The sequence below is a fragment of the Micropterus salmoides genome, unplaced genomic scaffold (assembly GCF_014851395.1).
Source record: "Micropterus salmoides isolate LMB-PRFRI ecotype aquatic unplaced genomic scaffold, ASM1485139v1 Ms_hic_scaffold_13, whole genome shotgun sequence".
Lineage (NCBI taxonomy): Eukaryota > Metazoa > Chordata > Actinopteri > Centrarchiformes > Centrarchidae > Micropterus > Micropterus salmoides.
Window position 1 is genome coordinate 20,300,879 of NW_024040374.1, and position 14,253 is coordinate 20,315,131.

The 14,253-nt window shown below is 39.8% G+C and overlaps 1 protein-coding gene across 6 annotated transcripts in view; it reads left to right on the top strand.

Annotated features, from left to right (window-relative positions):
* Window positions 1–5,614: 5,614 nt before the first annotated feature.
* Window positions 5,615–14,253, top strand: part of slc44a5b (solute carrier family 44 member 5b) — a 45,134-nt gene continuing 36,495 nt past the window's right edge. For 4 of the 6 annotated variants that reach the window (XR_005444109.1, XM_038716089.1, XM_038716092.1 and 1 more), the window contains exon 1: window positions 5,617–5,819. Coding sequence is in view for 5 of the 6 variants with exons in the window: in XM_038716089.1 (XP_038572017.1) it covers window positions 5,699–5,819 (121 nt within the window). In the remaining variant the exon portion in view is untranslated. Of the gene's footprint in view, window positions 5,820–14,253 lie in introns of all 6 variants that reach the window. The other 2 variants (XM_038716087.1, XM_038716091.1) reach the window with 2 other exon arrangements.

The window sequence follows — 14,253 nt, forward strand, 5'->3', positions numbered from 1 at the left end:
CTAAAGGGGTCACAAGATGATTGACATAAGAAAGAAGAAGAAAAATAATGTCTGATATTTAAAATCAGGACCTTTTCAAAACGAAGCTTTATTTGTCATATACTGGAGAGTTTTCTTACTAAAAGCTGTTGAATTTCTAGACTAATGATGAGGGGTCTCCAATCAGCAGTGCTTGGTTATAAAGGGTCACAAATCGATGGGCAACCAGTGTCTAGCAGCACAAACACATCAGGAATACATGTAATATCACCCTAAAAGGCCGTTCTTTGAATGAGAATCATGAATATTTTATTTGTCTCATACAAAGTAAAAAGTGTTTCATAATAACATGACAAAAACACATGTATATATGCACATACATATATGGTATAATGCACAAGAACAACATTTTAATTGATTATTAAATTTAATTTTCATGTGACTTTTAAAAATAACAGACCTATGGCTATTTGAGTTTAGTTGTTCCAAAAGCAATTGTTACCCACTGATCCAAGCTTCTGAGGCTCTGAACTAGAGCCTATTATAAGACCATGTTATTTGTTGGTCTGACAGCGATCAATACAGGTTTAAACTCAGTCCTACATATAAATGGACACCTGTGTGAGGTTGCTAAAGTGGTGATCATAACACTGTCATTTCTTTAAGCTCATGTCACAGTAAAAGAGAGTAGAGAACTCTATTGTTATAGCTGAGAAACTGATGAAAATAGTCTAATATCTAATGACTCACTGCACTCTGTTTAGATCAATGTTACAATGTTATCCCTACTATATACATATAATACACATCTTCATATAAATCTGTGATGCTGGTATTTTTAAATGTTGATTATTTCCAAAAGATATATGCCATATGTAACATTCACACTTTTTAAAATGACTTTACCCATTTTTCTTGCTCATCACCAAATTATCTGTATGAGCAGCGTATAATAATGCTCCTCGTTGCTGTGAATTCAGAGGATGAGGTGTCTGGCAGCCTGTGTGTTTTGATTAGAGGTGTCCCTGACGTCTCAAACGCATCCCAAAACACAGCGCCGGGGAGCACACAAAACACACACACAAGGGCAAGGCAAATGTCTGGGAACAAAAGCTTTTTTAATTAACTCAAACATCCTATCCAGTGAGGCGCCAGACGGCTGCTGAGCCAAATACAATGCAAGTGTGAAATAATCTGCTCTGTTTGCACCTGTTTGCTGTGCCCAAAGCAGTTTTTTTACTCATTACAATGTCCCCATCTTGAAGAGAAGATGCCTCCGAGTGTCTGCAAAGAAACTAAAAGTCATGGGACTGTGAGTACATTCCAAACGTACAAAGCTGTTTATGTTAAAGTGCTGTTATAGTGGTACAGTATGTTACTCTATTGCTGTCTGATGCTCACTAAATATGGAAGTTTGGTCCAGTTTATTTTAGCACACAAAATACAGGTTTATAGCAACAGTGACATCTCAGAAGTGAAGCAGCTGTATTAGTGAGTATGATGTACCAAATCTTTATGTGAATTTTATCAGTTTAATGGCAAAAGATACAAAATGATATGTTGTTTCTACCAGAATTGTCTCACTGGTAGTGCAGATATACCTACAAAACTGCATTTACACTATTGTATGACTCTTATACTGGAATTTAAATGCATCTTGATGTTGTGTATTTTAACAAACTGCTTATATATAGAGAGAGAGAAAACAGTAACTGGACCAATTTCTTTTAAAAGGGCAATACTAGCGGATCAAACAGTTTGTATTTGTTGGAACTGTAATACCAATATAAATCTCTAATGCTCCTGCAGAAAACAGAGGTGGCAGTGTGGTGAAATGTTATTGTGTTCTCCAGTCCAGACAAATACTGTGCACTTTAGCTGTGACATGAGTGTAAAAAGAGAGCATCGGGAGATAGACACAAGCTTATTGTCTTGCATTTTCAGGCCCAAGAGATAAAACGTCTTCATTCTCTGTGCAATTTGCTCAGCTTACAGACAGATCATTGACTCATTGGCTGGCAAACCTACCAATCACAGATGCAATTTCCTGTTCCCCATTGTGTCAAATATGTTTCTCAGAGTTGTTGTGTTTATCCAATTGATTGGAGAGAATATTTCCAATCACTTAGTGCCGTCTGTATCTCTGTTTCTCGGTGAAACTATACGACTGTACATCGTTACTGAATTACTTTCTTTTTCTTTGACTGGACTTGGGGGGGATTTCAATTTTCAGCAGGGTTGATTGCAACTGCAGCAATTGGAACTACCGAATGAAAAAGAAAAAGGGTGATTTTGTTGAAAGCATCTCCCTCTACCTCTGATTATAATAAAAGCTCACTCACTATCCAAACTGCAAAAGGACAACTGCCGAAGAGATAGAAATGACCTTTTGTTTCAGAAAGAGGAGAAAGACTGCAAACAAAACCAGCACAACATGTGACTGTGTCTGTTGTGCACCCGCTCAGTTATGTAATTAACAGTCAGTTGGCATCTATCATTTCCACTGAATGACAAGCAGATGGGCAATGGTGGAAAAAAATTATTTTTAGAGTGGAACACAATTCACCTATGAAATGTGTCATTGTCTTTGTTCCATCCTCAAAGGATTAGTGAACCTTTCCACTGCTGGCGGTGTGCTTGACCTTATAATATATGTTCACCAACTAAGACCACACCAATTAATGTACAAGAGGTAGTTTATTTGGTTAGCGAGAAGGTTCAGGAAGGATAGGATGGAGGGGTCAAATGGGGAAGGATGAAGGGATTTAAAGGGGGGAGGGATGAAGAGTTGAGAAGGTAGGGTGGGATGAAGGTGGTTGATTTGGGTTGTGGTGGCCGGAGGGGCTAGGAACCTGGAGGCCGAGACATAGGGTGGGGGCACGTATCTATAAGCATCTTGCTTTAGGATCCCCCTGTGGTTCCTTTGGTAGAAGGAGGGGGGGGCAAGCATTCACGGGGGAAACATGCAAACTCCACACAGGAAAGGGCTGGGATTACCTTCTTGCAGTGAGGCCTCAGTGCTGTCCACTGGACCACCATGGCGCCCATCGAGAGAGGAGAGAAACGGGATTTGGAGGGGGACAGGTTGTGAGAACTCTGACAAATCGGCGAGAAAGGGGTTAGACGAGCTTATATACGAATGTGCAGGAGATTGGATTAGAGATGCCCAGGAGGATGAAATTAGTGATGCGCAGGTGGTTGGGTTAGTGAGGGAGAGAGAGAAGCGTGGTCTTGTTCTGGAATTTCAGATATAATAACTTCATTTGTATATTATATAAAAAATGGAAATTTGTTTAAAAAAAATAACAGCTACACAACACATACAGCAATTCCATCAACTTATTTTCTCTTTTTTTAACTTAGCTTTGTGCATACAAACACATAATGCACAAACACTATTCGTAGTCCGTGGGGCCTTGGCTTGGGAACCGGAGAGTCGCCATTCGAGTCCAGGACGGACTAGTCATATAGAGTTTGGCGCTGGAGAGGTACCAGTTCACCTCCTGGGAAATGCTGAAGGTGCCCTTGAACAAAGCCCTGAACCCCTAACTGCTCGGGGCCACAACGACACAGCAGACCCCTCACTCTGACATCTCTCCATACGTTAAAGCATATGTATAATGTGTACACAATAATAACAACAGAGTGTAAAAACTGAATTTCCCCTAGAGGGATTAATGAGTGCTTTGTCTAATAATATTGTAGGAATGCACACAACAGCTGACAGTATGTTTCCATCTGGCTGTGGTATCAATCTATTTATAGCATAAAAACCCAACTGCGTCAAACATTGATAAACAGACGTTAAAAAGATACATTACAAATACCCTGAAAAACATAGGACAGAGAAAGAATCCTTTGTATGGTGTGCTGTTGTTTCACCGCCTGGCAGACACGTCAGTGGGTCTCTGTAGGAATAGTTCTAGGCCATAAAAGGTTGAAAACCACTGACTTCTGTCACCAAGACAAATTGTTCTACATTTACATTATTGCACTTGGCAATAATGTAATTCTGATTCTCCTCGTGTGCTACTGGCAGTGATCCCACCACATCAACAAATGATCTCTTCCAGGCAAAGTCAATCCCTTCTTAATGACTGGCCTTTGGCAACCTGAGCTCTTATTACTTTCATCCACCAAGCACTAAGAGAGACATGATGTTGGCATGTAATACAAATTGCCTGTCCCATATCTCTAATCCAATCTTACACATAAATGCATGAAATATTAACATTTTAGATATTCTGTCATTAAGAAGGGATACTTTTTGGCTATGTGCAATTATTATTCAGGTAACATCCAGGTTGATTAGGCTTTGGGTGCAGCTGTCACAGATAAAACATGCTTCTATCTTTATCTTACTTACAGTTAATACTGTATGAAAATCTCACCCTGCAGCTCTTGGATACCCCAGTTATTGCAGACAATTCTCAGTCTCTGCTGCCACTTCCTGGTCATAGTGACTATAGTGGACTTTCAAAACCCAGAATCAAGGAAGTGCTGTACTTAAGCATGATTTAGTTCTCTTCTTGAGTATTTTGTTATACTGTTCAAATGGAAAACATTGCATTTTTTACTCCACTACATCTATATCATTTAATTTGCAGAACAATCATTTACCTGCAAAACATACTTATAACTCATAAAATGTGCTGAAGGCTACTGTTTAAATGACCAAATACAACTGTAAGAATGAGAGCCACCTGGATTACCCAAAATGATAAAAGACATTTGCACTTGATGTATGTAATATTTTCCGTACCTGTACTTTAAACCCATGAACACACAGGTGTTTTCACCACTTGGGCTTGTAAAGACTGGGCTTGATCTACATTTCTGGGAGATGTTACACCTTCATAATTTTTATTAGTGCTTGATTTTTTATTATGTTTGTTGTGTTTTACTATTTGATTCCGGCATAGCTTTACCCAACTTCAAACAAATCAGCCAGAAAAAGTGTAAATGCCAGTGTGGGTGTGCAGGACATCATTCTTAAACTTCTAATGAAGTGTTCTAACCAAATGTGTGTACTCAAGTCATATGATTTTGACTTTAGTCAAACTTGAGTCACAAATGTAATGACTTTAGACCTCGCCTGTGAATTTTACAACAATGATACATGACTTCACTTGCGGTGTGTTACGACTTGAAGGGATCCCCCCTTTTCATGTAGACACCCTCCCGAGCAGCATATAAAGAAACATTAAAGCCTCTGTTTAAATTGAAGGGGGAGATAATATAGAGAAATATTTTCAATAACATAGAAAACCCAGCTGGGGTCAGTGTTTCTCCACCGGACGCCTCAGAGTGGCCAGAGATGTCACTGCCACCTAAAAATACTACCTGCAGAGTTGGCTGTATTATTAATCAACCAAAAAAGCAACTTGGAAATCGCCACATGCAGACACAGGCAGCGTACGAATCCCTCTGCTCTCTAGTATTCGTTGATGTAAAATTCTACGCGTGTTCATTTGTGCTGGCAAACTGAACAAAACCGACATTGGTTTGTGCTTTAAATCACATCCGAACAAAGAGAACATGATACCCGGTAGCGGCGGCCACGGTGGGTCCACGGCGGCGGCCCCTTTAAGACCGTTTTGGAATAATTAATGACGTCGCGCTGTAAACACGACTGACGCTCAGCTGCGTGGCCGAAGCATCCTCCAAGAGCCCAAGACCTCTCTAGGTTCCTGTGTTTATTTGTCGACGGGACCGCTGCATGGCAATAAAACAACTGCGGTTCACCTCGACTCTCATATGCGGTCTCCAAAACCAAGGCGTCGGTGCATTTGTCCTACCAAGTGCCATGGCTAGAAAGACGGACATCCCCTCTTACTATGGTGAGTCGGTTCGTCTTTGTTGTAAACGCCAAGATATTTTCCCTCTCTGCTGTGTAACGTTAGGACAGAGGGATATAACGATATCTCCCTTAGCCCGACTGATGTTTGACCCCCTTGCTGTGATTTTCAGGGACGTTGGCTAGCTAAGTTAGCTTACAATGTCAGTTGCTAACTATTTAAAGACTATTTAACGGTTGACATCAAATACGCAGTAACGGTAGACTAACGTTTTAAACGGCTGTTAACGTTCAAATAACGTCCAATAGCCTAACGTTTTTTTTCTTGTGTCTCTTTAATTTCCCCCGAGCATGATCGTTGTCCTTTAACGTAACCCGGTTAACTCTAGTGATTTAATAATTGTTGCCTTATAACGTTATTGTGTACCTGGTGTGAAAATCCTCATAATAGGGGACTGTTAACAACAATAAGTCTTATCACTTTCCTCCTCCTCCACCTGCCGTCTCTAACGTTAACGTTACGTCTTTTTTGTGAACGCAGGGATATTTTTTTCTCTGCTGTGTAAACGGTATGACAACAGCACATAAGAATAAAACGTTGACATTCTCTTCGTTAGAGTTGCAAATGACGATCATCATTGATTAATCTGTCGATTATGATCTCGATTTTTATTCTATTCGTTTAGACCAGCGTTATCTGTCTCAGATGAAAGTCACCTATTGATATTTCCGAAAGCCCAAAATGAAGCCATCAGATTGCTTTATTTTGTTGTAAAACCAATCCAAACCCAAAGATATTCAGTTTAAGATAAAGAAAAGCAGCTAACTGACGTTAATCCTCGACACAGGCATTGGAATATTTGGTATTTTTTCTTGAAAGATTTCAACGCTTAATTGACTATCAAAATAGTTTTCTGTGAATCGATTAACGTTAATCGTTTCCACTCTAATCTTCTTTTGCATGGATGCCCCTTGCTGTGATTGAACTACAGGAATGCACATTGACGGTTGGCTTAAAGGTTGACATCAATGGTTGTTTACAGTAGTAACCTTTCTTTTTGGATAGAGTGTTTCTTGTTTTTCACCCTACACTGGCTCAATAATAATAATAATAATAATAATAATAATAATATTATATCTGCAATATCATTTCTTTGCCTTGTATTGTGTAAAAAACAGTGTTCACAGTAGAAGACTGTTAACAACATTAAGTCTTATTTCCACTTTCGCCCTTTTCTTTTTGCCCATATTGAGGATAATTACAACACTGTAACAACTGCAGTCCAGGTAGTGCAGTTAGTAAGGGAGGTTAAAAGCAATGTCCTCTGTTAACAGTTTTGATAACAAAGGAATACTCTCCCAGCTGCATTTCCACTGCTCCAGGCATATGGATATATTTAATCTGTGGGCAGATTTTCTGTCCATTAGCCTGCCTTAATCATGTTGTTTATCACAGCAATATAATCTTTTATCACCACCAGATGCCACAATGTCTTTCCTCTGAAACAAAGAGTCACTTGCGCTGTTGATGACCATACTGGTGGCTTTTTGAGGTTTGATGTCAGTCTTAATACTTCCACAGCTCAAAATAATTTGTTTTATATTTAGGAATCTTCCATTTAATTATTGAAAATGTAAGTAGTCAGTGTGCAGCTGCTCTCCGGCTACTACAACGGCATCATGGGAAACTAACTTGTCATTAAAACCGACAGGGCATCCAATGGTTCCTTTCAACAAAACAATTTTTTGCGAACCCATTATCAAAAAATGAAGCTCCACAGAAAATGAAATGTCATTGTATGTGGCAGTAGTTAAGGAGTAACTTTAGTCTATCTACACTGATCCAATATCTCATATATTCATTAAAAGCCAAAGGTAGACCAAAATCAGCTGATCTGTCCAACCCTGGCTATAAGTTATGCTGCATTTTATATATGTATTAACCTTTTCATGTCACAATTGTCAATGTCAGCAGAGTCTTTCACATCATTATCAATTTCAAATGTATGATGTAATCCATATCTGTCCAAGCTTTATTTAATAATTATGCCCAAGATGGCCATTGGGTGGGATTGATCCTTTGATAAAGTAGCTGTAAAGCTTTAGAGTGATACAGGCGTTGTCAAGTCCACTCCTGACTGCTCTTGAAGGGAAAAGCTACTCTGAGTTCCTGTTATTTCCCCACATGCTGACCCCTCAGACCTCATGACTACAGCAGTCTGCCAATCACGACTGCAACCTGTCAGCTGCAGTTGATTCTCACTGCTCTCTGCAGGCATGCAGCTCACCATTGGGGCATTGAAACCCTATCACTATCCTGTTCAAAAGTTTAAACTGGTACTTTACAGTGTACCATAAACCTGTCGTCATGTGCAAAGTGTTGTAGGTAAACATCTTAGTGCAGGTTCAGAGTCAAAGTAGAGCCTGTGTATCATTATTATTATATATTACTTAGATATAGTGAATGTGCATCATTACAGAGGTTAATATATGTTACGGGTCCCAGGATTGGTACCACAGCAACTAAGAGAAAGTCTGTAAAATGCAGATGAGATTCAGTAGCAATGAATACACAGCGTGTTCAGTTCGTCATCCGGATCGCATCTCTTTAATTCACAAATTAATACTCCATAACATTTCTCTGAGTGTCAGTCTGTTTCAGCTTTAAACTGTAGCTCAAGTGAACAAGCCATTCAATTGTTCCATTAACTTCTCACAGAACGCATTCATGTGTAGTTACATCACCTCTTGTGTGCGTCTTATAATTCTCTACTTCAAACAACATTTTAGTACACATTACCACCTGTAAATAAGTGCATCAAGGCTACTATAAAAATATAGTGCAAATTACAGCAATACTCAACTGTATTTAAAGCAAGCAAAATACCACCTGCATTACTTCTGTGCTTACACACTTCAATTCACTTCAGTTAATACAGCTATCACATACAGAGAAATATATACATTTTCAATGATACAAAACCTTTTAAATGTAAAGCCACTGAGCAAAAATAACGATTACAGTGACAGTTCACCTTTAACACACATAACACAATATTAACATTCTTCATCAACAAATAAGTACAGCTCTGTAACATTTCAGTGTTTTATTATTAATTAATATAATTAATATATATTATATATTAATATAAGGCACTTCACATTATACCATATTCTTGACTTAAATTCTCATGTTATTTTATGTGCAGGAGCATAAATAAAATATTGTGCAAAGTAGATACCGCTTATTTAGCGTTGTACCTGCAAGAGTACACTCAGGTAATATGAACCCAATCACCCACGATGCGGCAGCTGCCCACCACGCGGCGTCTGAACCTGCCTGAGTTTTTAATGTTTGACAAAAATATTCTAAACACTATCAAAACATCTTTATAACATTCACTCACATCAAGCTAGGTTTTTAGATGTCGATATTGACAAGTTTTATCAACTACTAACCTGTAAAATACAGATGAGATTCAGTAGCAGTGAATACACAGAGTGTTCAGTTAGTCATCCGGATCGCATCTGAGGGGTGGGTAGAAGTTTCCCCCTGAGGCTACCTGGTGCGCAACTGCTCCCGTGAATAAAGTTCCGCCTGGGCGCTGCTTCCAATTACCACTTAAATTCACCATTTATACATGAAATAAAAATAATGTGATTGTCATTTACAGTATTTAGGATAATATTAAACCCTGCAGTTTTGAAAAAAAGTTACTGCACCGCTATTTTATTTAAATAAACACAAAATGATTGCACACTTTTGGGATGTATCACATATACATATACTTGCATTATCTTCTGTTAAATCAAGTAGTGTTGTAGTACTTGAATGGTCTTGAGACCAGTCTTAAGACCACTTTTTAATGGTCTTGGTCTCGTCTCGGACTCAACCGCATTTGTACTCTCTCTTGTCTCGGTCTCGGACATTGAGGACTCTGGATTATATTTCAAGACCAGTCAAGACCATACCTTTGGGAAGATCAATAAATTGATTTTGCATTGTCTGATTTATTTGTTAACATCCAAACTTTGACTGGATGTAACACATTTTGCTTCAAATACAACCAATAACCCTAATTAAAAATGTGTTGTTACCGCTAACGACTGTCACCCCTCCCCGCGATGGTAAGCATGGAAAAGAAGTGTTGAGTAAAGATACTTACGTTGATTTCAGCTCTAAGTGTTTGTATGTGGGTGTTTTAATGGGAATGTGGATCTTTCAGATAAATTTGAGAAGTACCTAAGATCTCGTTCCACATTTTAATGTGTGTCATTTAATGTGGGGAACTGGTCTTGGTCTTGACTTGGTCTCGGTTTGGGCTGTCTTGACTACAACACTAGCTTCAACACAAGTGCTACTCTCCAGAGAATTGCATATAATATAGTGAGACAGTTTAATTAAGGAACATAATTTTGCTTTAACAGCGTCCAACAACCTAGCCAGTGGAGCATGGGATAGAGTTATGATCTCTCCCTGTGTTTAGGTCAGCTGCTTTATGTTATTGGCTCCCCGGTGCTTTCGTTGCATTAGCTAGCCTGGCAAAAGAGCAATTCAGAGTATTTTATTCTCACAAGTGAGCAGAGAACAAGAAAAATTTCAAATCAGCACACACTTCCCCCACGACTAATGTTTTACACTCTGCATTTGTTTAAATGTGGAATAAATGTGTGGTGCATAGTAAAGAAAATCACATTTGCTGTTGCTGGCAATATACCATACCACCAGCATTTCTGGCTTTCTTTAGTGGTTTATTTCCATTATTCCAAAAGATAATGATGATGATTCTGTCCAGTATATTATTTCCAGCTGAGCTAGTTGGATAGATCATATCCAACCAGCTAAACCCTGTGTCAGTTGATTCAGTTCTGCAGAATTAAAGGGGGTCTCTTTTCAGACATGCCACATTGCAGTGCGTTCATTTGTTCCACATGATGAGACAGAGAAAACAGTGACACCAGTTTGTTTGTTTTATGTCAAGCATGTTTTTTTGAAGAAGTTTTCTTACTTTTTTTCACATTAGGAAACCATCCTACTCTCTTGAAAGTTATACATTTCTGGAAAATGTAAGAAATCACTAACTGAAGCAGAAGTGGATAAGGCAGGATGAGGGACTGTCATGATGCCATTCCACAATAACACTGAATTATCACCTAGCCCTAAAATAAAACTTAATTTTTCTTTTAATGAACATAAATTGCTGGTTGATCTACCTGCTGTCCCATCATTCACGCTCAGTAGTTCTCCACTCGCTCTACATCCCAGATTCAAGTGTACTCTTGTGGCTGGTATGTTATATAACGTTTCTAACTATGTAGCAAGTGTTCAATGGGCTTATACTGTTCTGCAGAAATGTTCAGTCAGTCAGAAAAGCAGAAAAATAGCTCATAATCATTCTGTGACAGGTTTGTAAGTAACAATTTAGATATGAGGTCCATTCACCACAGAAAGTGTTGAGTCGGGCACACTGTTAATTAACAAATTTCTCGCATGGGCAGCTTCCCTAAACGCTGCATTTTTACACTGAGTTAATGCAGAGTCTTGACAGAAAGCTCAGAGCCTGGGTTTAGAGTCAAACATTCACAGCATCTTCTTGTGAAATTGCAGTCAGAGAAGGCTGTGGCTCAAATGGCCCATTTTGCACCCAAGACTAAGTGCTGTTATGGGCTTTTGAAGTGTCACTGTCCTCTTTAAATGCTCATATCAAATGAAGGCTGATGCTCACTCCGTATTGCTCCTACACATTTTATTAGTCTTCATGGCATTTCGGCTCATTATTTTTTTAAAAAAAGGTTACGTTCTAATCTTTTGCCTCTAATTTCATATGTCTTTTCCCAAGAGATAGCTGTGTCAGTGCCGGGAAGTTTAAAGTATATTATTCACGCTAATGATAGGGTGAGTCACTAAATTATTCCAGAGATATCACTTCTGCACAGTGGCAAGCATTGGATGGTTATTTGTTCCAGCCTGTGAAAATGGGACATAAGCTGTGAAGGGGCTTTCTAGGTGACAGCAAGGCGACTTTAAATTTCCAATTTGCAGTACAAATGTAGTCTGTGTTTGTTCATGACTAGAAGGCTAAGTGACATTGACAGCGATTTATGAAACACAACGCAAAGATACACTGGGAAATGAGTGAGAGCTACAGCTGCGTTCATGCTAGACACGCCGGTTTTGAGTCTCAGGTGAGACTTGAAATTACTTTTGGTACGTCTAACGTTCTAAACGATGCAGCAAGCTTTTTCTAAACAAATGAATAATTATCCTAAGAACAACAGAGACGTGGTGTTCTGATGTTGTAAACATGATTTTCTTTTTTTTTTGCACAGGTCCTTGCTTTGCACCTTGCAGGTTTGCTGAGACAGGGTTTTGTTGCATACTGGTGAAAGGCAGAGGTTAAAAGGGTTCCCTGTTGGAGAACACAGGCAGTGTTCAAGTGATAGGGGGTAGAAATTGTACTCCTGCCTAAAGGTGAATATCACCTGGTTTAAGAAATCTGATTTGTATAACTAGTGGCATAAAATCACATGAGGAGATTAACAGTAACATTTCTTGCTCTGTGATGTAATGTGACACACATACACGAATACAAAGCCACATCATTGACAGCAGATGAAAGACTGAGTCCATAAACTTCAATATAATTTGTGAAAAAAAAGAGACAAAACGTGGTTTGGAGACCAGCGTCGGGTGACAGAGTCCTTGTCAGATCGTGTAGTGTGTGACTCCCTGTCACCGATCAGTCACGTAGTGTGAACACCACAACGACTTCAAGACTCCCGTCACAAGACGGTAAGTTGTGTAGTGTGAACGGCACGGCCATCGGCCTTAAGAGTGTCTGTTGTCACCTCACTGCACTGCGAGCCGCTAACTGCAGCTTTATGGTCTGAGCAAGCTAGCTGCTGCGTACTAGTCAACAACTAGTCCTTTTTGTAGTTTGACCTGTCTTTTTCAGACATAGCTATATCATTACCTTCAGGGCACGTCTCTCAAGTCAATTTACATACAGCAGCAACGCATGCGCGCGCACACAACACGCAGAATGGCTGTCACAACTAACCACTGCACTGTATAAATTTCCACAGAAAGCAACATGAAAAACAGCTGCAGGCTTCCGACACACTAGGCTCCTTACTTAGTGAGATTCAAATGAGGCTTACTGTCCACAGTTTCTCTGGACTGTCCCTCAGGATCACAACATTAGTCCAACATCGCCGAGTGTGCTAGCCACATTAGCCGCGCAATATGCTAATGCCAAGTTAGCTAACCTCTAAAATAAACAGTAAAACAACACTGCAACACTTACAGCTTCAGAGTTTTAAGTCGGGTCACGTACAGCTCATGGCGATCCATCCTTGAACCGTTAAAGAACTTGTTATGGTTGTGGAACTTTTGAAGCACACATTTATTAATTTAACACTCCCTGAAGTGTACAGTATGAACATTGCGGTTGTTGCGGTGCTTGCCATCCTCCGCGGTAGGCTTGACCAATAGCGCGGTATTTCAATTTTGCGGTTATCGCGACAGCCCTAGTGGGTTCCTTCACCATGGTGTGAATGTTGCATATTTGAATATCAAGATGTGGCCTGTCCTCTTATATTTAAGTCTTTATAAATCCAGGCCAAAGCCGGTTGAGCCTGTCACCGATCTACAGTAGCAGTAGCTGAGTCTCCTTTCACAGGAACACAGGGCTGCCAGCTGACATGCCTGGAGGCTCCCACAGATGTAACCAAGGTCACAAAGCCCCAGCCACAATGCTGCCACTTCTCCACTCAGACCAGCAGGCTAGCTGTCAGCTTCTGACACTCTCAGATGCTAACTCCCCACTTGGGGGTCGTGTCCCAACCCAGATCCTACTATTCTCAGCATTTGAGGAAATGTCAGCTAGCGCTGTGTCTTTGCCTCCCTCTGAAAATATGCACAATAAACACAGTTCATGTGCTGCTAGGAGTTAACCCAGTGGGCTACCAAACCAGATATGGCAAGATATGCCAAGTGCTCAGCCCTCGACCATCTGCTAGTTGAGAGGATCCCATGGGACACTGCTAACCTAAACTAGAGACCTGGTTTTTGTTGTCTTGTCTCAACAAGGAGTCAAGCACTTTAAAGGTTGTATTGTTCTCCAGAGAGGGGAGAAAGGCAGGAAGGATGTTTTTGGATACAGGAGGACGATAGAAGAAAGACAGAAAAAGAGAGTTATAGTGCTACTATAGTGAGTGTCCATGTGTATTATCTCTCCACATTTTTAATATTATGAAAAAGGGGAGCCATCTGGAGCTTTTTAATTGCTTTGATTCTTTAAGAGATGGACTCAAATGTCTCTATTTTTTTATTTTCTGGGGAGGGTAGCAGACTTAAATGATCATGATGCTGTTCCCAGTTGTAAATGTGTGTGTGTGTGTGAGTTAGAGTTAGGGGGAGATGTGAGAGTGTTCCCTGACTTGAAACCTCGCCAGTCAATTTCTGCCTTCTCAAT